At 38.7% G+C, this 22,415-nt stretch overlaps 1 protein-coding gene and 1 pseudogene across 5 annotated transcripts in view; one reads left to right on the top strand and one right to left on the bottom strand.

Moving 5' to 3' along the window:
- The window catches only part of ALMS1 (ALMS1 centrosome and basal body associated protein), a 208,613-nt gene that overhangs the window by 167,104 nt on the left and 19,094 nt on the right, over nt 1–22,415 (bottom strand). For 3 of the 5 annotated variants that reach the window (XM_043918385.1, XM_043918386.1, XM_043918388.1), the window contains exon 2: nt 2,891–3,016. The exons of the other annotated variants lie outside the window; for them this stretch is intronic. In XM_043918385.1, coding sequence (XP_043774320.1) covers nt 2,891–3,016 — 126 coding nt within the window. The remainder of the gene's footprint in view (nt 1–2,890; nt 3,017–22,415) is intronic. 5 annotated transcript variants of the gene reach the window in all.
- Nucleotides 4,346–10,860, top strand: LOC122702545 (annotated as a pseudogene).

Genomic DNA, 22,415 nt, shown 5'->3' with positions numbered 1-22,415 from the left:
CAGCCCTGCCTGGAAATTCTACTATAATTTCCTGCCAAGCTGACTGGCCAAAATGATTACTTTACCCTTTCCTCAGAACTACTGAACTCTCCTTCCTCATTTTCAACTGATGACCTCATTTCCCACTTTAGTAAGCAAACAGCAGCAGATGGAGCTCCCTTATCTTCCTATCACAAGATCTACAGCCCCATTACCTAACCCAGATTTTCATTTTATGACTTAAACTGTCTCTCCCTCTACCTATCAAAGGCTTTCCCATCTCATTCCATTATTTCTAATAATTTCTTTCCTATATGTGATTTCCCACTTTCCTTCACACATTTTCCCTTCCTACTGAACGATTCCTCTCTTCATGCAAACATACTCCAATAATTTCCCATCATAAAATAAAACTTTAAAAATTCTGTTGACCATTCTTTTCTTTCTGCTTATTTTGCTATGATCCTGAGTGTTATATCCTTTTAATTAATATAAAAAGGCCCTTGAACCTCTAAATATTTTTGATTATGTAAGAAGAGGGATGACAAACAATAAAATAAATACAAACAAATTTTGAAGAAGTAAAGGCTGGAGATACAAACATGCAATCTTTAAGTATACAGGTATATTTAAAGCCCTGGATCTACATGAGAATCAAAATATTCCAACATATCAAACAGAAGTCAAAAACTCAAATGTGTGTAGGTACATAAGTTGAGGGGACACAATTCAACAAATAACAATCTCCCTTCCATTTAATGGTCACAGATTATCGTGCTTTTTCTTATTAGGGTTTCTCATAACCCTTTTTGCTTGGTGACAGTAAATCTCCTTCCTCTATATCTTGCATTCAATGGATAGTAACTGCAATTCAGAGAAAACTGAAGGACCCAGAAGAAATCTGATACCTAAGTTATTACCTGATCAACTTTAAAAATTTATCATTATAAGACTGTATTTTTTTCCTCCTACAAACATATATGAGGTTTTTCCTATCTGTTCACAATTTTTCCATTTCCTCTAAGTTTATTACTATGTTCTAGATTAGTGGTTCCCAAAATCTGGTCCAAAGATCCCTAGGGGTCACTGACATCCTTTCAGGGAAGTTACATGGGCCTCCATTTTCTAACTATGTATCTATATATGGTTAGATTTTCTTCACATAATTTAAGCAAAACAATATATCCCAAAGGACTAAACGCAGAAAGCAAATGTGAAAGTTCAGTTATGAGAGTTAATTTTATGTGTCAACTTGGCTGGGTCACAGGGTGCCCAGATATTTGGTTAAACAATTTAGGCACTGTGAGAGGATGTCTGGATGAGATTAACATTTGATCTACAGACTTAGTGAAGCAGACTGCCCTTCCTGATGTGGGCAGGCCTCACCTAATCCATTAAAGGCCTGAATAGAACAAAAGGCTAGACAAAAGGTAATTCGCTCTCTCTGTCTGATGGTCTTCAAGCTGGGACATCAGTCTTCTGCCTTTAGAATCAGACTTGGCACAGAACTTAAACCATCTGCTGGCCTGTCATCGAGCCTTTAGACTTGGGTTAGAACATATACCGTCAGTCAGCTCCTAGGTCCAGACTGGAATTAAACTATCAGTGCTCCTGGGTCCCCACATTATAGATCTTGGGATTTCTCAGCCTCCATAATCACATGAGCCAATCTGCTGAGGGAAACACTGACTGAAACTGCCCGCCATGACCAGGCAAGTGGCCAGCCACTTGCATGAGTTATCTTAACAATAGGAGGTCCCAGTAAGTAATGCGGAAGTAACAAGCTACCACCATCAGGAAGAATTTGGGAAAGGTCAAAAGGAGAGAGGAGACACCAGCCCAAACATCCTACCAACCTTCCAGGATCCTTCTCTTGGCTGAGCTATGCACACACCACCAGGAAGGACCCTGAGACAGAATGATCAACCCAGAAACTAAACCCCATCACTATAAAACCAGAGACTGCAAGCCTCATGGCAGAGTAGTTCTCTTGGGTTCCCTTACCCTCCTGCTCACCAGCTGGGTGATTTTCCCCAACAAAATCTCTTGCTTTGTCTGCATGTGTGTCTCCTTGGATAATTAATATCCAAGTATTTAGACAAGAGCCCACTTCTGGGCCATAGAAGGGGTCCCCAATCCTGCAACAAATTTCCTTATAAAACACACACAGATACACTTATTTACACACACACACACACACACACACTGTATATATGTGGGCTTTCCTGGTGGCTCAGATGGTAAAGAATCCGACTGCAATGCAGGAGGCCTCGGGTTGATCCCTGGGTCAGGAAGATCCCCTGGAGAAGAAAACGGCTTCCCACTGCAATACTCTTGCCTAAAGAATCCCATGGAAAAGGAGCTGGCGGGCTACAGTCTGTGGGGCTGCAGAGAGCTGCATACAACTAGGCAACTGACACTGCTGTAAACACACACATATTATCTCCTCTTGGTTCTGTTTTCCTGGAGAACCCTGTCTAATACCACAACTGTCTTCTAGTAAGGCTAACAGTGAGATGTGCAAAAATGTAAAACAATGCAATCCTTTCAACCAATTTTTTTTGCCTTGGAAAATGGTAATTTCTCATTTTAAAACATATTTTATGTTAATATATAATGGATTTGTTATTTTTTAATAAATACTCTTAGAATGATTTAATTTTAATAAGTTAATATTGATACAGACAACCCTTATAAACAAAAACTCTTTAAAACACTTTTGAAAAATGTAAAGGAATCCTGAGACCAAAAAAAAAGTAAACTGCTGTTTTATATAATTAAGGCTGCCAAAGATCTACTAGAAAAGTGGAATATTAAATTAATTCGCCTCTTTCCACTCTTCATAGCTAAATCAGAATTTCTCATGCTGCTTATCAAAAGAAAGACAGTTTTCCAGTTACACAAGACATACCTGATCATCCCCAGAACCCCACAGAGCTATATTTTCCAAAGAGGCCACGTTAGTATCAGAAATCTGTGTTCCACTATCGTTTTGATATAATGGCTGTTGCCACAGATGACAGGTCAATGGAACAACCTGAAAATCAAAGGCGGATTTAAACAGAGTAATAACACAATCCCTAACAAATATAACATTTAAACTATGTTTGTCAGTTTATAAAGCACTTTCACAAATATAACATTTAGACTTCATAATCACTGTCCAACTTATTATCTTCACTTAAAATTAAGGAAACAGAGGACTTCCCTGGTGGTCCAGTAGTTAAGAATCTGCCTGCCAATGCAGGAGACATATGAGTTTGATCCTTGGTCCAAGGAGATCACACATACCAGAGGGCAACTAAGCCCATGTACCACTATTACTAAGCCCAAGCTCTAGAGTCACTGTGTCACAACTACTGAAGCTGGCACGCCCTAGAGCCATGCTCTACAACAAGAGAAGCCACCACAAAGAGAAGCCTGCGCAACCCAACTAGACAGTAGCCGTCACTCACCACAACTAGAGAAAGCCTACGCACAGCAATAAAATCTCAGTGCAGCCAAAATTAATTAGTTATTTTTTAATTAATTAATTTAAAAAAATAAGGAAATAGTGATTTTGGTTACATAGTATGGACTTTGGTTACAAGCATGGACTTGACATATTCCAACAAATCACACCAGTTCTTTACCCTCCTATGCTTGTACCTGGAGAAGGTAATGGCAACCCACTCTAGTATTCTTGCCTGGAAAATCTCATGGACAGGGGAGCCTGGTGGGCTACAGTCCATGGGGTCGCAAAGAGTCAGACACTACTGAAGTGACTTTGCACACATACTTCTAGAAGTAAAAGAAGTATAAACAAGCAAGTTACCTATTTCACAATCTTACTATTTGAGGCATCTAAGAAATTAACCCTAATAACAGGAACTAAAATCATCCAAGAGCATGGAAAATGGGGACAAAGTTGGGATCATTTTGCATAATCAGAGGTTGAAGCAGGGCTCTCCTATTTGTGAAAGAAGGCAATAAAAACTGAAGCAACGCACATGGAAAAGATCAGAGGCAATCAAACAAAAATGACTTCAGTCACGTCAAGTCACCTACTGGTTCAGGATGGGTTACTGAGATTTTCCCCAACATTCTTGGAGAGTAAGAACCCAAAGCTTTCAATGTAAAACCTCATTTTAAAGGAGATGCAAGGGGCAAGGTGGAGACAACCACAAAAACACCGGGTAGAGAAGAATGTACCAAAAGACAAAACAAAGTAACACTCTTGCTAAAAATGAAATTACAAACTATACTCTCAAAGGTATTTCAAAAGACTTCAAAATGAGAATACCTCAGACTCTTAAAAGAGACTTTTAAAAAAGAGACATAATGTCCATAAAAAAAGAAGAGATTGATAAAAATAAAACAGGCAACCATGAGTCAAGAAAAGATACATGCTCACAAAACCACAAATGTCAAAGAACCTCTGAAGGAAACTCAAGATCATAAGGTAATTTTTTCCCCCAGAATTAAAACAGTTACTACACTAACAAAACATTTTTACAGAACACATACAACAATGTGCTTTTGAGGCAAAAGGCAAGCCTAACTCAAAAATCTATTCAATAACTAAAGAGATTTCTATGGTATAGACTCTTTCAAGAGGTTTTTCTCAAAAGGTAGAATGTCATGGGGCACACCCACCTTCCTTCAATAGCATTTTCTGAGGAATAAAGAACAAAAAGCAAAGAAAGGCATTTTGCAAATTCATTTTGGCAATTTGAAATCCCTAAATAAATAAAAATAGAGCCAATGTTTTAGCACAGTTAGTATTCCTTGAGCTCTCCAGGAAACAAGAATGCCAAAATGAATGTTCATAATGGCTATTCACTGTAACTAAATAATGCTGGGTGTACAGCACAGGGTCTTGCCTTTGAAAATAGCTGATGCACATTAGCTTACAAAAAGAGAGTTCAATTCCCTAGGATATTTGTAGAACACTAATGATACAATATTATGAAACCAACACTTTGACAACTAACCCAGTGTGTGAGAAAAAAGAACACACTCTCACTTTTATTAGCTAAAAAAACCTTAAAAGTTAAAATTAAATGTTAAAAGTTCTTATTGTTGTTCATCTGACTCTTTGTGACCCCATGGACTGCAGCAAGTCAGGCTTCCCTATCCTTCACTATCTCCCAGAGTTTGTTCAAACTCATGTCCACTGAGTCCATGATGACAGCCAACCATCTCATCCTCTGTCGTCCCCTTCTCCTGCCCTCAATCTTTCCCAGCATCAGGGTCTTTCCAGTGAGCCAGCTTACTGGAAAAGTTCTTATTGAAAAATACATTTCTTAGAAAAATGGTAACGATAACCCTATATGCGAGACAGCAAAAGAGACACAGATGTATAGAACAGTCTTTTGGACTCTGGGAGAGAGGGAGAGGGTGGGATGATTTGGGAGAATGGCACTTAAACATGTATATTATCATATGCAAAACAAATCACCAATCCAGGTTCGATGCAAGATGCATGGTGCTCAGGGCTGGTGCACTGGGATAACCCTGAGGGATGGGATGGGGAAGGAGGTGGGAGGGGGGTTCAGGATGGGGAACACATGTACACCCGTGGTGGATTCATGTCAATGTATGGCAAAACCACTACAATATTGTAAAGTAATTAGCCTCCAATTAAAATAAATAAATTTATATTAAATAAAAAAAATACATTTCCCAAAACTTATTTTTATTACCTACCCGACGGTTTATAGACTTCATTAAGTAAATTAATTTCTAATACATTCCCGTGTATTTGATCAGTTTTCCCACAGTTGCCTCAGATATTGGTATAACCCGAATACTTGAAAGAGAATTCTTAAGATGAATGCTTTAAAATCTCACCTGCTGATGACTAAGCAGATGTCATCAGCAACTCTGATCTGAGGTTAAATGCCTTCTGGTATAAACAAACAGTTTCAGAGTCCTTCCCCGATCAGTTTTTAATATTAAAAGTTTGTGGTCTTTAGTGGTCTTCCAACCACATGCTACCTATCAAAGAAACATTTTGGATCTAAGGATGCATATCAATTAAAAGGACAAAAAAGATATTTCATGCAACAGTAACCAAAATAACACAGGAGCAGCTGTATTAATTTCAGACAAAATGGACTTTTAAGTCAAAAACTGTTACAAGAGACAAGTAAGTATATCATATAATGATAAAAGGGTCAATTCACCAAGAAGATATAAAAAGTGTAAGTATTTCTGCATTAAACCTCAGAGCTCCTAAATTAATGACGCAGATGTTTAAAGAACTGAAGGGAGAAATACACAACAGCATAATGAATAATGTTCTTTCAGTAATGCATAGAACAACCAGTCAGAAGAATAAGAAAATACAGAAATTGAACAACACTATAGACCAATCAAACCTAACAGATATATATAGAATACTCTATCCATAAACAGCAGAATACATTTTCTCAATTACACATGAAACATTCTTTAGGACAGAACACATGTCTAGCCATAAAACTAGTTTGAATAAATTCAAGAAGACCGAAATAATAAACAGTACCTTTTCCAATCACACTGTAATGAAACTAGAAATAAATAGCCTAAGAAAAAACTGGAAATTTTACAATACGTGGAAATTAAACACTACACTCTTAAACACAAGAAGTCATAAAGGAAATCAGAAAATACCTTGACACAAATGAAAATGCAAAATACCAAAAAAATTTATGGATGCAGTTGAAGAAGTACTAAGAAGGAAGTTTAAGCTACAAATGGCATGCCTTAAAAAAAGGCAAGATCTCAAGTAACAATCTAACTTGTACCTCAAGGAACTAAAAGAAAAACTAAAAGCTAAGGCTGGCAGAAAGAAGGAAATAACAAAAATTGGAGCACAGATAAATGAAATGGTCAACAAGGGGAAAAAAATGAAACTAAAAGTGATTTTTTCAGAAAACTGACAAAATTGACAACCCCTTAGCTAGACTAAGAAAAAAAAAAATAGACTCAAATAATAAAATCAGAAATGCAAGAGGGAATATTACAACCAATGCCACAAAATAAGGATCATAAGAGAACATTATGAATAACTGAACACCAACAAATTAATCCCTAGAAAGATACAACCTACAAAGACTGAACAATGAAAAAATAGAGAATCTGAAATGTATAACTAGCAAGGAGATTGAATCAGTAATCAAAAACTTGCCAACACAGAAAAGCCAAGGACCAAATGGCTTCAATCACCCTCAAAAATGTTAGCACACAGAATTCACAACACATTAAAGGAAGTATACACCATGATCACGTGGGGATTAACCATGGAGTGCAAGGACGATTCAACTCATAAAAATCAATCAAAACTTCACACTGACAGAATGAAGGACAAAACCACTGACCATCTTTACTGATACAGAAAAAGCACCTGAATACTCAATACTCTTGCATGATAAAAGCACTCAACAAATTAGGAACAGAAGGAAACTAATCAATATAATGGGGCTTCCCAGGTGGCTTAGGGTAGGTAAAGAATCTGCCTGCAATGCTGGAGACACAGGTTCAATCCCAGAATTGGGAAGATCCCCTGGAAGAGGGCATGAAATCCACTGCAGTATTCTCGCCTGGAGACCCCAATGGATAGAGGAGCCTGGTGGGCTACAGTCCACAGGGTTGCAAACAGTCAAACCTGACTCAGGCCCCTTATGAGGACCCACAACCAACTTATATCATACTCAATGGTATAAAACTGAAAGTTTTTCCTCTAAGACCAGGGACAAGGCAAGAATGCCTACTCTTGCCATTTCTAATGAACACAGTATTGGGAGTATCAGCCAGAGCAAAGAGATCCCAAGAATAAATTCTCACATATATATGGTCGAATAATTTTCAATAAAAGTATCAAGTTCATTCAATGGAAAAAGGACGGTCTTTTCAACAGATTCTACTGGAAAAACTGGCTGTTCACATTCAAAAGAATGAAGTTACATGCTCACCTAACATCATATAAAAAAGTCAACTCTGAACGGCTCAAAGACTCAAAGACCTAAAACTATAAAACTCTTAGAAGAAAACTCAGAGCAAAAGTTGCACAGTAGTAGGTTTGGCAATGATTTCTTGGATATGATACCAAAGGCACAAGCAACAAATGGAACAACAAATTGGACTTCATGAAAACTGTAAAATTCTGTATATCAGAAGACACCACCTACAGAGTAAAAAGGCAAACCACAAAATGGGGGAAAATATTTGCAAATCACCTATCTGATATGGGATTAATAGCCATAATATATAAAGAACTCTTAAAACTCAAAACAGAGCAGGCAATGGCAACCCACTCCAGTACTCCTGGCTGGAAAATCCCATGGACAGAGGAGCCTGGTAGGCTGCAGTCCATGGGGTCGCTAAGAGTCGGACATGACTGAGCGACTTCACTTTCACTTTTCACTTTCATGCATTGGAGAAGGAAATGGCAACCCACTCCAGTGTTCTTGCCTGGAGAATCCCAGGGATGGGGGAGCCTGGTGGGCTGCCGTCTATGGGGTTGCACAAAGTCGGACACAACTGAAGCAACTTAGCAGCAGCAGCAGCAAAACTCAAAAACAAAACAAAAAACCACCCAATTAACCTATTATCAAATAGGGAAAGAACTTGCAGAGCCATTTCTCCAAACATATACAGATAGCCACTAAGTACAGGGAAAGATGTTCAACATCACTAATCAAATCAAAACAGTAAGACATCACCTCATACTCATCAGGATAGTGAAACTGAAAGTCACTCAGTCATGTCCGACTCTTTGTGACCCCATGGACTGTATCCATGGAATTCTCCAGGTCAGAATACTGGAGTGGGTAGCCTTTCCCTTCTCCAGGGGCTCTTCCCAACCTAGGGATTGAAGCCAGGTCTCCCACACTGCAGGCAGACTCTTTCCTAGCTGAGTCACAAGGGAAGCCCAAGAGTACTGGAGAGGGTAGCCCATCCCTTCTCCAGTGGATCTTCCCAACCCAGGAATCGAACCAGGGTCTCCTGCATTGCAGGCAGATTCTTTACCAACTGAGCTATGAGGGAAGCCCACTCATCAGGATGGCCACTATCCAAAAAAAAAAAAAAGAGAGAGAGAAAAAGTAACAAACGTTGGCAAAGATGTGGAGAAACTAGGACCCTTGTGTAGTGTTGGTTAAACTATAAAATGGTACAACTACTATGGAAAACAGTAGGGAGGCTCCTCAGAAAACTAAAAACAGAACTACCACCATGTCCTAGCAATCCCACTTCTGTGTATATATCCAAAAGAACTGAAGGCAAGGTCTCGAGATATTTGCAAACCTATGTCACAGCAGCACTACTCACAACAGCCAACAGGCAGAAGCAATCCAAGTGTCTTATCAACTGATAAGGGATAAACAAAATGTTGTACATACATACAACGGAATGTTATTCAGACTTAAAAGGAAGGTAATCTGGTCACTACTACAACATGGATGAATCTTGAGGATGAAAGTGAAAATAAGACAGTCACAAAGGACAGATACTGTATGGTTCCACTTAAAAGAGGTATCTAGAGTAATCAAATTCATAGAAACACAAACCAGAAACATGGTTGCTAGGAACTGAGATCAGGGGAAATGGGGAGTTGTTTATGGTGCAGAGTTTCAGTTTTGCAAAATGAAAAGCGTTCTGGACACCAGTTGTACAACAGGGTTAATGTTTTTAACAATATCAAACTATACACTTTAAAATGGTTAAGATGGTTAAGATACTATGTGTATTTTATCACAAATAAAATTCTTTAAAAATTTTTTCAATCCCCAGATAAACCCAAACAGAAAATTTCTTTATTTCTTTTACAAGAAATACTAAGGGAAGTGCTTCAGGATGATACTCAGAGTAACCGAAATTTACAGAAAATAACAGAATTAAAGCAATTACACAGGTAACTGCAAAAGACAGTATAACTGCATACTTCTCCTTTTTTCCCTCTGATGACCTAAAAAGCCTTCACTGGCCGGATGCACAGCCTGGAAGGCCGGGCGGAAAGGGGAAAGGCAGGCTGTCACTGCCACCATCAACGCGGGCACCCTAGTTTGCCACTGAAAGGAAAACGGCAGATCTGGAGGAGCAGTGGTCTTATGAGAAGGTATGCATAGCAGCAAAATTCATCATTCGTGCCCCTCCTGGAGAATTTAACGAGGTGTTTAATGATGTTCTGTTATTGCTTAACAATGACACTCTTCTGAGGGAAGGGGCAACCCATGCATACCAGTTTACCTCAGTAAAAACTGAAGGTTATGAAGATCAGGTATTGAAAACAGAACATGGTAACTTGGGAAACAGAAAGTTTTTGGAACCAAAAAATTTGATCACTTAAAAGAGGACACAACCGATCCAACACAACATGAAGCAGAAAATGCAACTGAACCACAGCAAACCTCAGTAATAACTGCTCTCTGGGCTTATATAAAAAAACGTTATCTGAATGGTGCCAGTACTGTATATGGTTAAAAACAAAAAAACAGATGGACAGCAAACAGTTATTGCATGCACAGAAAGCCATTAATTTCAAGCAAAAGCCTTTTGGAATGGTCATTGGAGGTCAGAGTGGATGTTTACAATCATTCCTTCAACTACTCAGGTGGCTGGCATCTTGAATTCAGGTTCATTATCATGAAAATAGTAAGGTTCAGCTATGAGTCATAAAGATATACAAGATTCCCTAACAGTGTCTAATGAGGTACAAACAGCAAATGAATTTATATAAAGATTGTAGAGGCTAAAAAAAATGAATATCAAACTGTTATCAGTGAAAATTATCAGACAATGTCAGACACAACTTTCAAAGCCTTACCTCAACAGTTCCCAATTACTCACACTAAGATTGATTGGAACAAGATCCTTAACTACAGGATTGGCAAAGAAATGCAGAATGCATTAAGATAAACACTGCATGACCAGATCGTTTTAGTGTCTTTGTGTTTTAAAGAATACTCATTGCAAAAATATTCAAAACTGTCAAGCTCACCTAGTCAGATGGGTAGTTGCTATTTAAAATCACTGTAATTAATTAGTCTGATTAAAGCACAAAGTTTAGTAATCAACCACTATTTTCTATTTCTTTTGATCAAAGACTACAAATCAGTTTAGTTTAAATGTCTTTTACTTTCTGTTATGCCTTTCTTTCTTATAATGAAGAGATGATTTCTCTAATGTCAAACGTTTTTGAAGTGTTCCAAAATTTTTTTACTTACCGTAACCCTAAAATTGGTGTCTTTGGTTTATAAAGTGGATAACTTTTGATATTTGCCCAGTTTGTTTTAATGAAGTCAGTAATGGACACTACAGTTTAAGGAGGCTGATGTACTTAGCCATATACACTAAAGACATTGTCTACACTTTCCCCCTCATCTCTTTCTCTTATGTAAGATTGAGATTAGAGGGAAAACATTTTCTTTATCAGTTGTGTTTAAATCTTTCAAGAAGGTTATTTAGCTAGCTTAGTATTTAAACTTTTTTGAAACAAGGCCAAAGTCTAATGCTGTCTTGAGATTCCGAATTAAATGAAAATACTTATTTCAGAAATGCATTTAATGCTTTTTTCCCCTCGTGACAGTTATGCAAATTAGCTCTGGAATACAAGCTATGTCTCCAATTTATATTTATCATAAAGCCACAACTGTATTATAACAAGGCAAAATGTAACATATATAATCCTGAACTCATGACCATGACTCAGTTTATTTTTCTCTTGTACTGAGAAGTACTAAAATTCAGTGTCTTCCCTGGTGAGCCAATGATTGGGAATTCGCCTTGCAAGGCAGTGGACACAGGTTCAATCCCTGGTCTGGGAACTAGGATCCCACATGCCACAGAGCAACCAAGCCCGCGCGCCACACTACCCAGCCTGTACGCCACAACTAGAGTCTGTGTTGCAACAAAAGATCCCGCACGCCGCAGCTGCTCTGACAGCAGAAGGAAGGCAGGCAGGAAAGGGGGAAAAAGTAAAGTACTAAAATTCAGTGTCACAATAAAGTGAAATTTTCCCTATTTCAAAAAAAAAATTTATGAAACAATATATATCTAATTGTACTGTTGGGCACATAAACATACAGAAATGTATTCGACAATGACAGCACAGAGGAGATCAACAGGAACTGAACTGTGCTGAAATAAGGAAATACCACCAGATGATAACTCAAAAGAAAGGAAGAAATGAGTACAAAAAAAGAAGACAAAAGAAATTTCATATAACTACAAAACATCTGCTTGTTATTCTCCCTTCTTCCAGACTCTTCAAAAAACCTATTACAGAAAGTATTAACTCTTACAATAAATCACTTGGTATGTAAAATATATCTGTAACATATGTAGACATATGTTTAACAGTAATAACTTTAAAGGGGCAGGGTAAGAAATGGGGTTATATTGGCATAAACCTTCTATATTTTCACTGAAATTTAGTCCTAATGAATCTGAAGCAGATTCTGATAAATTAACAGTGTATACTGTAAGGCCTGGAAAATAATTCAGTAATTATAATTTTAAAAATCATTAAAATTAAAGCAACACAAGAGAAAAATATCTACTTAAAACCAAAAATGGCAATATGAGGTCTAAAAGAACAAAAAGACACAAGATATATAGAAAACAAAAAATTAAACAGTAGATATAAATCCAAACATATCAATAGCATTTAATGTGAGTGAATTAAACAATCCAATCAAAGATATGTAGTTGTGTTAGACTATATGAAAAACAAGATTCAACTATATGCTCTCTACAGGAGACACACTTTAGGCTGAAAATACAAACAGGGTGAAAGTAAAAGGATGAAAAGCAGATTTATAATCATAAAACATGTAGAGTGGCTATTGTAATATAAAAATGTATTAAAATTAAAAAGGCTACTAAAAATAAAGAGGGACATTTCAGATGATAAAAGGGTCAATCCACCAAGAATAATCTAATAATTCAAAATATATATTCACTTCGCATCAGAGCTCCAAAATGCCTTAAGGAAAAACTAACAGAACTGAAGTAAAAAAGAGACAATCCAACAATAATTATAATTCAATATTCCAGTTTCCCAAAGTAGCAGATGAATATTTTTGGTGATACTTGAACAGTTAAAAAAACAAACAACAACAAAACCAGAGCAAAGTCAATGGGTTTCCTACATACCGGCAATGAACGATTAGAATTTGAAATTAAAAACACAATACCATTGGGACTTCCCTGGCAGTCTAGTGGGTAAGACTCCGTGTGCTTCCACTGCAGGAAGTGTGGGTTTGGTATGTGGTCAGGGAACTAAGATCCCACATGATGCACAGGGGGGAAATAAAAACCCATTTATATTAGCACCCAAAAAATGAAATAGGTATAAATCTAAACAAATATGTACAAAATCTACATGAGGGCAACTATAAAACTCTGGTGAAAGAAATCAAAACAGAACTAATTAAATGGACAGATAGTTCATCTTCATTGTTAGCAAGACTCAATACTGTCAACATGTTAGTTCTTCCCAACTTGATGTATATATTCAATACAATTCCAATGAAATCCAAGCAAGTTATTCTGTGGATATCGATAAACGGGTTCTAAAGTTTATATGGCGGGGAGCCAAGGTGGAAGTGAGAGAAGGCATGCAGTCTGTGACCCCCCACCCCTAGGATGTTCACCAGGCAATGGTGGGGGATTTCCTGTGGACAGGCTGAAGGGAGGAGCCCCGGGGGAGACCAGGTACCAGGTAGCGCCAAGCAGGGGAGAGCGCAGGCCTGGGAACCAGTGACTGAGGGGCTGCTGGGGGAGAGGGAGAAGTTTTGGAACCAGAAGTGGTTTGGGTGCCCAGGGCAGTCTGGGCACCTTTGGGGGCTAGAGGCTGCATGCCTGCTTGCCTGGGAGGGGTGGGGATCCTGGGGGATCAGAGGATCCACTGGGAAAAGCCTCTGGGGTACCCCTTTCACTTTCCAGAGACTGAGGGGCTGCAGGGGGAGGGGTAGCAGTTTTGGCATCAGACGCAGTTTGGGTGCCACGGACAGTCTGGATGCCTTTGGGTGCTGGGAGTGGCGTACCTGCTCTACCTCTGAGGAGATAAGAAGTCCCACTGGGAAAGGCCCTGGGGTTTCCCCTTCACTTGGCCCCAGGGAGTCTTTATGGGGCCCAAGAGCCTGGGATTCTGACCTCTGGGACCCTCTCAACTCTCCTGCGGAGCTCTTTGCCTTCCAGGGTACCTTTTGCTCTTCAGGGACTCATCCACCTGGATGGGTCCTGTGGATGTGAAAGTGAAGAGGGAGGCTCCTGCAGGGTTCCAGTAGCAGGGAACTGCCTAGTGTCCCCCTGCCCACTCAGCCCTGGAGAGCCTCCCAAGACCACCACCTCCAGGACCCCCTCCACCCTCCAGGGCGCCCCCCCCAGCCACTCTCCTCCCTCCAGGGCTCATTCCTCCTTCCAGGCCAAGTCCTCGGCCATCCAGGGTGGACACCCACCCTTCAGGGTCCCCCTCTGTTCTACAGTTTCCTCTCCCCTCCAAGGTCCTTGTCCTCTGTGGGCCCCCTCATCCCCCAACCAGGGGCTCCGTCTGCCCTCTGGACTGGGCCCTCCACCATCGGGGACCCCTTCTCTACCCTCTGGCTCCCTCCTCCTTCCAGGGGCCCCCCTCTATCCTTCAGGACCCCTCTCCCTCCAGGGCCACCTCCAAGGGCACCCACTGCCCACGTAGGTCCTGCGAGTGCAAAAGGGAGGGAAGACAAAGCCTCCCCATTCAGAGGGAGGAGAGGGCATCCATCCGGTGTTCCCCTACCCCCTCGGCCCCAGGGAGCCTCCTGGAGACCCAGGTCTTACCCTCCCCACCCGGAAGCCAGAAGCACTGCAGAAAATTGGGTGGAGCCCAGGACACCTGCCATGCCCTACACAGAGGCACTGCAGAGGCCTTCTCAGTTTGGGGACAGCCCCCTCTCTAGGGTCTTTTCTGGAGGCTTAGGCCCTGAATCAGGACTGACCCATCCCCCCGCCCCGCTAAATTCCACCTCCACCCAAATAACACCACATAAGTCATCCCCCACCTAAGCACAGCCCTTCACATTCAAGGTTTTTTCTGTTTTTGAGGTTTTTTTCTGATACTTTTTTACTATTTACCAGAAGAGTTAGGTTTTACCCTCCAGTGGTTGGTTCATACATATTCTTATTTTTTCTACTATCTGTTAGTTTTCAAATTTTATTTTATTATTTTTTAATCTTCGTTATTATTCTGTCCCCTCTTGTTTTTCTTTTTCTTTATTTTTATAGATATAATTTTTTTTTCTTCTCTCACTTTGCTACTGGAGTCCAGTTTCACCCTTCAGAGGTTATTTTTTATTCTTTGTTATTGTTCTGCCTTTTTTTTTTTTCCTTTTTCTTCCTTTTCTATATTTTTCTTTTCCACAACCATAGCTTGTGGAATCCCAGTTCATGGGCCAGAGATCAGGACTGAGCCCCAGGAGGCAGGAGTGCTGAGTCCGAATGGCTAGAGTAACAGAAAAAACTTCAGGGGCCAGGGAATATTAATCAGAGTGAGGTTTCCCAGAGGTCCACATCTCAAAACAAAGACCCAGCTCTACCCAACTACCTGAAAACTCCACTGCTGGAAACTAAGGCTAAACAACTTGTAAGACAGGAACATAGTCCCAACCATCAAAAAAAAAAAAAAAAAAAAATGAAACAACAAAAAAATATGTTACAGATGAAGGAGCAAGTTAAAAACTACAAGACTAAATAAATGAAGAGGAAATAGGCAACCTATGTGAAAAACAATTGAGTAATGATAGTAAAGAAGTTTCAAAATATCAGAAATAGAATAGAAAAAATACAAGAATCATTTAACACATTTACTAAGGACCTAGAAGAAATAAAAATAAAGAGATGGACAACACAATCACTGAAATTAAAAATAATCCAAAAGGAATCAACAGTAGAATAATGGAGGCAGAAGAAAGGATAAGTGAGCTAGAAGACAGAATGACAGAAATAACTGCCAAGGAGTAGAAAAAAAGAAAAAAGAAATAAAAGAATTGAGGACCGTCTCAGAGACCTCTGGAGCAATAATAAATGCACCAAAATTCAAATTATTAGCGTTCCAGAAGAAGAGAAACAAAGGGTATAATAAAATATGTGAGGAGATTATAGTGGAAAACTTTCCTACTATAGGAAAGGAAATAAGCACCCAAGTCCAGGAAGCCCAGAGAGTCCCATACAGTATAAACCCAAAGATAAATACAACAACACACATATTAATCACCCTAAAAAAAATTAAACACAAAGAAAAAATACTAAAAGCAGCAAGGGAAAACCAAAAAATAACATACAAAGCAATCCCCATAAGGTTAACAGCTGATTTTTCAGCAGAAACTCTGCAGGCCAGAGAGAGTGGCAGGATACATTTAAAGTGATGAAGGATAAAAACGAACCAAGAGTACTCTACCCAGCAAGGATCTCATTCAGATTTGAAGAAGAAATCAAAAGCTTTACAGACAAGCAAAAGTTCAGTGAATTCAGCACCACCAAACCAGCTTTACAACAAGTGCTAAAGGAACTTCTCTAGCAGGAAACACAAGAAAAGAAACAGACTCACAAAAATAAATCCTAAACAATTAAGAAAATGGCATTAGGAACATATATATAACTACCTTAAATGTAAATGGATTAAATGCTCTAATCAACAAAGACACAAACTGGCTGAATGGATACAGAAACAAGACCTGTGTACATGCTGCCTACAGGTGAGCCACTTCAGACCTAAGGACACATACAGACGGAAAGTTCAGGGATGGAAAAAGATATTCCATGCAAGTGGGAATTCAAAGTGGGAGTAGCAATACTTATATTAGACAAAATAGACGTTAAAATAAAATCTGTTACAAAAAATAAGGAAAGACATGACATAATGAAAAAGGGACCAATTCAAGAAGATATAACATTATAAATACTAATTCACCCAACACAGAAGCACCTCAATACATAAGGTAAATACTAACGACCACAAAAGGGGAAACTGACAGTAATATAGTAATAGAAGGAGACTTTAACACCCCAATTACACCAATGGACAGATCATCCAGACAGAAAATTTATAAGGAAACACAAGCCTTAAATCACATACTAGCCCAAATGGAGCTAACTGATATCTTCAGGACATTCCATCCCAAAACAGCAGAATATACTTTTTTCTCAACTGAACATGGAACATTCTCCAGGATGGATTACATCTTGGGTCACCAATCAAGCATCAGAAAATTTAAGAAAACTAAAATTGTACCAAGCGTCTTTTCTGACCACAATGCTATGCAACTTGATATCAATTACAGGAAAAGAAAAAAAACTGTAAAAATCACAAACACATGGAGGCTAAACAACACACTTCTAAATAACCAACAAGTCACTGAAGACATCAACAAGGTTATTTTAAAAATACCTACAAACAAAAAGACAATGAAAACACAATGACCCAAAACCTGTGGGATGCAGCAAAATCAGTTCTAAGAGGGAAGTTTATAGCAATACAAGCCTATCTCAAAAACAACAACAACCAAAAAAATCAACCACCTGACTTTACAACTAAAGCAACTAGGAAAAGAACAAAAAACCTTGAAGTTAGCAGAAGGGAAGAAATTAGAAAGATCAGAGCAAAAATAAATGAAGGAAACAATAGCAAAGATCAATAAAACTAAAAGTTAGTTCTTTGAGAAGATAAACAAAATTGACAAACCACTAGCCAGACTCGCCAAGCTAAAAAAGGGAGAGGACTCAAATCAATAAAATTAGAAATGAAAAATAACTTACAAGAGACAACACAGAAATACAAAGGATCTTAAGAGTCAACGACAAGCAACTATGTGCCAATAAAATGGACAACCTGGAAGAAATGGACAAGTTCTCAGAAAAACCTTCCAAAACTGAACCAGAAAGAAACAGAAATCATGAACGGACCAATTACAAGCACTGAAATCAAAACTGTGATCAAAAATCTTCAACAAACAAAAGCCCAGGGCCAGATGGCTTCACAGGCGAATCCCACATAAAGTTTAGAGAAGAACTAACACCAAACCTGCTAAAACTATTCCAGAAAATTGCAGGGGAAAGAAAACCCCCAAACTCATTCTAAGAGGCCACCATCACCAAAACTAGACAAAGATATCACCAAAAAAGAAAATTCCAGGCCAATATAAAAATCCTCAACAAAATTCTAGCAAAAAGAAGGCAATAACATATTAAAAGGATCATACATCATGATCAAGTGGGATTTATCCCAGGGATGCATGGATTCCTCAATATATGCCAAAAAATCAATGTGATACAGTATCAAAAAACTGAAAGATAAAAACCATATGATCATCTCAATAGATTCAAAGAAAGCTTCTAACAAAATTCAACACTCATTTATGATAAAAATTCTCCAGAAAGTAAGCATAGAAGGAACCTACATCAACATAATAAAGGCCATATATGACAAATCCAAAGCAAATATTCTCAGTGGTGAAAACTGAAAGCATTTCCTCTAAGACCAGGAACAAGAGAACGGTGTCCACTCTCATCACTATTATCCAACACAGTGTTGGAAGTCCTAGCCACAGCAATCAGAGAAGACAAAGAAATAAAAGGAATCCAGATTGAAAACGAAGATAAAACTTTCGCTGTTTGCAAATGACATGATACTATACACAGAAAAATCTAAAGATTCTGTCAGAAAATTACTAGAGTTAATCAATGAATATAGTAAAGTCACAGGATATAGAATCAATACACAGAAATCCTTGCATTCCTATACACTAACAATGAAAAATCAGAAAGAGGTTAAGGAAACAATCCCATTCACCACTGCAGCAAAAAGGATAAAATACCTAGGAATAAACCTACCCAAAAGAAAAAAGACCCTATGCAGAAAACTATAGGACACCAATGAAAGAAATCAAAGATGTCACAAACAGATGGAGAGATATATCGTGATCTTGAATTGGAGAAATCAATATTGTGAAAATGACTATACTACCCAAAGCAATCTACAGATTCAATGCAATCCCTATCAAATTACCAATGGTATTTTTCTACAGAACTAGAACAAAAAATTTCACGATTTGCATGGAAACACAAAAGACCCCAAATAGCCAAAGCAATCTTAACAAAGAAAAACAGAGCTGGAGGAATCAACCTTCCTAACTTCAGACTATACTACAAAGCCACAGTCATCAAGATAATACAGTACAAGCACAAAAACAAATACAGATCAAGGGAACAAGACAGAAACCCTAGAGATAAATTTACACACCTATGGACACCTTGTCTTTGACAAAGGATACAAGAATATACAATGGAGAAAAGACAGCCTCTTCAGCAAGTAGTTCTGGGAAAACTGGACAGCTACATGCTAAAGAATGACACTAGAAGACTTCCTAACATCAGACTCAAAAATAAAATCGAACTGGATTAGACTTAAATATAAGGTCAGAAAGTATAAAGCTCTTAGGGGAAAACACAGACAGAATACTCCTTGACATAAACCACAACAAGATCCTCTATGACCCACCTCCCAGAGTAATGGAAATGAAAATAAACAAATGAGACCTAATTAAACTTAAAAGTTTTTTCACAACAAAGGAAACAATAAACAAGATTAAAAGACAACCCTCAGAATGGGAGAAAATTGCAAATGAAACAACTGAAAGGATTAATCTCTAGAATATATAAGCAGCTCCTACAGCTCAATATTAGGAAAACAAACAGCCCAATCAAAAACTGGGTAGAAGACCTAAACAGATATTTCTCCAAAGAAGATATACAGATGGTCAATAAACAGATGAAAAGATGCTCAACGTCGCTAATTATTAGAGAAATGCAAATCAAAACTTCAATGAGGTATCACCTCATGCCGGTCAGAATGGCCATCATCAAAATATTTACAAACAATTAATGTTGAAGAGGATGTAGAGAAAAGGGAACCCCACACTGTTGGTGGGAATACAAACTGATATAGTCATTATAAAGAACAGTAAAAAGATTGCTTCAAATACTAGGAATAAATCTTCATATGACCCAGCAACCCCACTACTGGGCCCTGAGAAAACCATAATCAAAATTCAAGACACATGTACCCCAGTGTTCACAGCAACTGCTTACAATAGCCCGGACATGGAAACAACCAAGATGTCCATCAACAGATGAATGAATAAAAAAGATGTGGTACATATACTAAAAACAGAATATTACTCAGTCACCAAAAAGAATGAATTTGAGTCAGTTCTCATGAGATGGATGAAGCTAGAGCCTGTTATTATATACAGTGAAGTAAGTCAGAAAGACAAAAACAAATATAGTAATTAACACATATATACAGAATTCAGAAAGACTATATTGATGAAGCTATTTGCAGGGAAGGAATGAAGACAAAGATGTAGAGAATGGACTTATGGAAACCATGGGGGAGGCAGGGAGTGGGACAAATGGAGAATGCAGCATCAATATATATACATTGTCCAGTGTAAGCTGGATAGGTGCTGATAAGTTGTGCGGCACATGGAACCCAGTCTAGTGCTCTGTGATGACGTGGAGGGATGGGATGAGTGGTGGGGAGAGAGGCTAGGGAGGGAGGGGATGTACGTATAATTATGGCTGATTTACATTGTTGTACGGCAGAAACCAACACAACAATAGGGAAAAAAAGTAATTTAAATTTAAAAAATAGAGTGTATATGGAAAATCAAAAGACCCAGGAAAGCCAAAAAAACAACACAAAATTGAAGCCAAAATGGGAAGACTGACACTATATGACTTAAAGACTTACTATAAAGCTACAGCAATCAAGACAATGTGGCATTGGTGAAAGACCAAAGAGATCTCTGTAACACAACAAAATCCAGAAATAGATAGAAATAAAGACCACTGATCCTTGACAAAGGCAACATAATGGAGCAAAGATAGTCTTTTCAACAAATGATGCTGGAACAACTGGACATACACATGCAAAAAGTGAATCGAGACAGATCTTACACCTTTCACAAAATTTAACTCAAAATGAATCATAGATGTAAATAGAGAATAAAAAACTGTAAAAACTGTAAAACACCTAGAAGATAGTAGAGGAGAAAACCTAGGTGACCTTGGCTGTGGTGATCACTTTTTTGGTACAACACCAAAGGCAGAACCTTTGAAGGAAATAATTGATAAGTTGGACTCATCAAAATTAAAAACTTTTGTTCCATAAAAGACAATGTCAAGAGAATGAGAAGACAAGCCACGGACTAGAAGATATTTCTAAAAGACATAACCTGCTAAGGACTGTTAACCAGAATATACTACTGAGCACACATGCAGCTAGCCATCAGACTGCTTGGTACTGACCCAAATGGACTGAAAAGATGGTTAGTCTCTCCGTTGTGTCTGATTCTTTGCAGCCTCACACACTGCAGCCCACCAGGCTCCTCTGTCATGGAATTTTCCAGGCAAGAATACTGGAGTGGGTACCTATTCCCTTCTCCAGGGGGTCTTCCCAACACAGGGATTGAACCCAGGTCTTCTGCATTGCAGGTAGATTCATTACAGTCTGACTCATCTCATCAAGGAGTCCAACTAAAATATCCTTTAGTAAATGAATGGATAAAATAAACTGTGGTTCGTTTAGACAATAATATTATTCAAAGCTAAAAAGAAATGAGCCACTAAGTCATGAAAAGACACGGAGAAACTATATTGGTGGATACACGCCATTATACATTTGTCAAAAACCATAGAATGTGCAATACCAAAAGTGAGCCCTAATATAAACTCTGGCTTTGGATATCAATGAAGGTTCATCATAACAAATGTATTACACTCTGACGTGGGATATTGACAGTGGAGGATGCTGTGCACGTGTAGGAGCAGGAAGTAGATGGGAAATCTCTGTACTGTCCAATTTTTTTTTTTTTTTGAAACCTACAATTGCTCTAAAAGATGATCTGTTGAGGAAATTCCCTGGTGGTCCAATGGTTAGGATGCCATGCTTTCACTGCCAAGGGCACAGGTTCAGTCCCTTGTGGGGGAACTAAGATCCCACAAACTATGAAAGTGAAAGTGAAAGTCACTTTGTGACCCCATGGACTATACAGTCCATGTAATTCTCCAGGCTAGAATACTGGAGTGGGCAGCTGTTCCCTTCTCCAGGGGATCTTCCCAACCCAGGCATCAAACCCAGATCTCCGGCATTGCAGGAGGATTCTTTACCAGCTGAGCCACAAGGGAAGCCCAAGAATACTGGAGTGGGCAGCCTATCCCTTCTCCAGCAGATCTTCCTGACCCAGGAATTGAACCAGGGTCTCCTGCATTGAAGGCGAATTCTTTAACAACTGAGCTACTAGGGAAGCCAAGATATAGAGCTTGGTAAAAACAAACAAACAAAACCAGTCTGCTGAAAAACAACTAAAACAAAGCTCTGGTCCAGCAGGCAAGGAGTTAGGAAGTCATCCCATCCCTACAAAAAGAAAAAAACCTAA

The sequence above is a fragment of the Cervus elaphus genome, chromosome 11, assembly GCF_910594005.1.
Source record: "Cervus elaphus chromosome 11, mCerEla1.1, whole genome shotgun sequence".
Lineage (NCBI taxonomy): Eukaryota > Metazoa > Chordata > Mammalia > Artiodactyla > Cervidae > Cervus > Cervus elaphus.
Note: the sequence above shows the minus strand (reverse complement) of the source record. Positions and strands in the feature narration are given on the sequence as shown.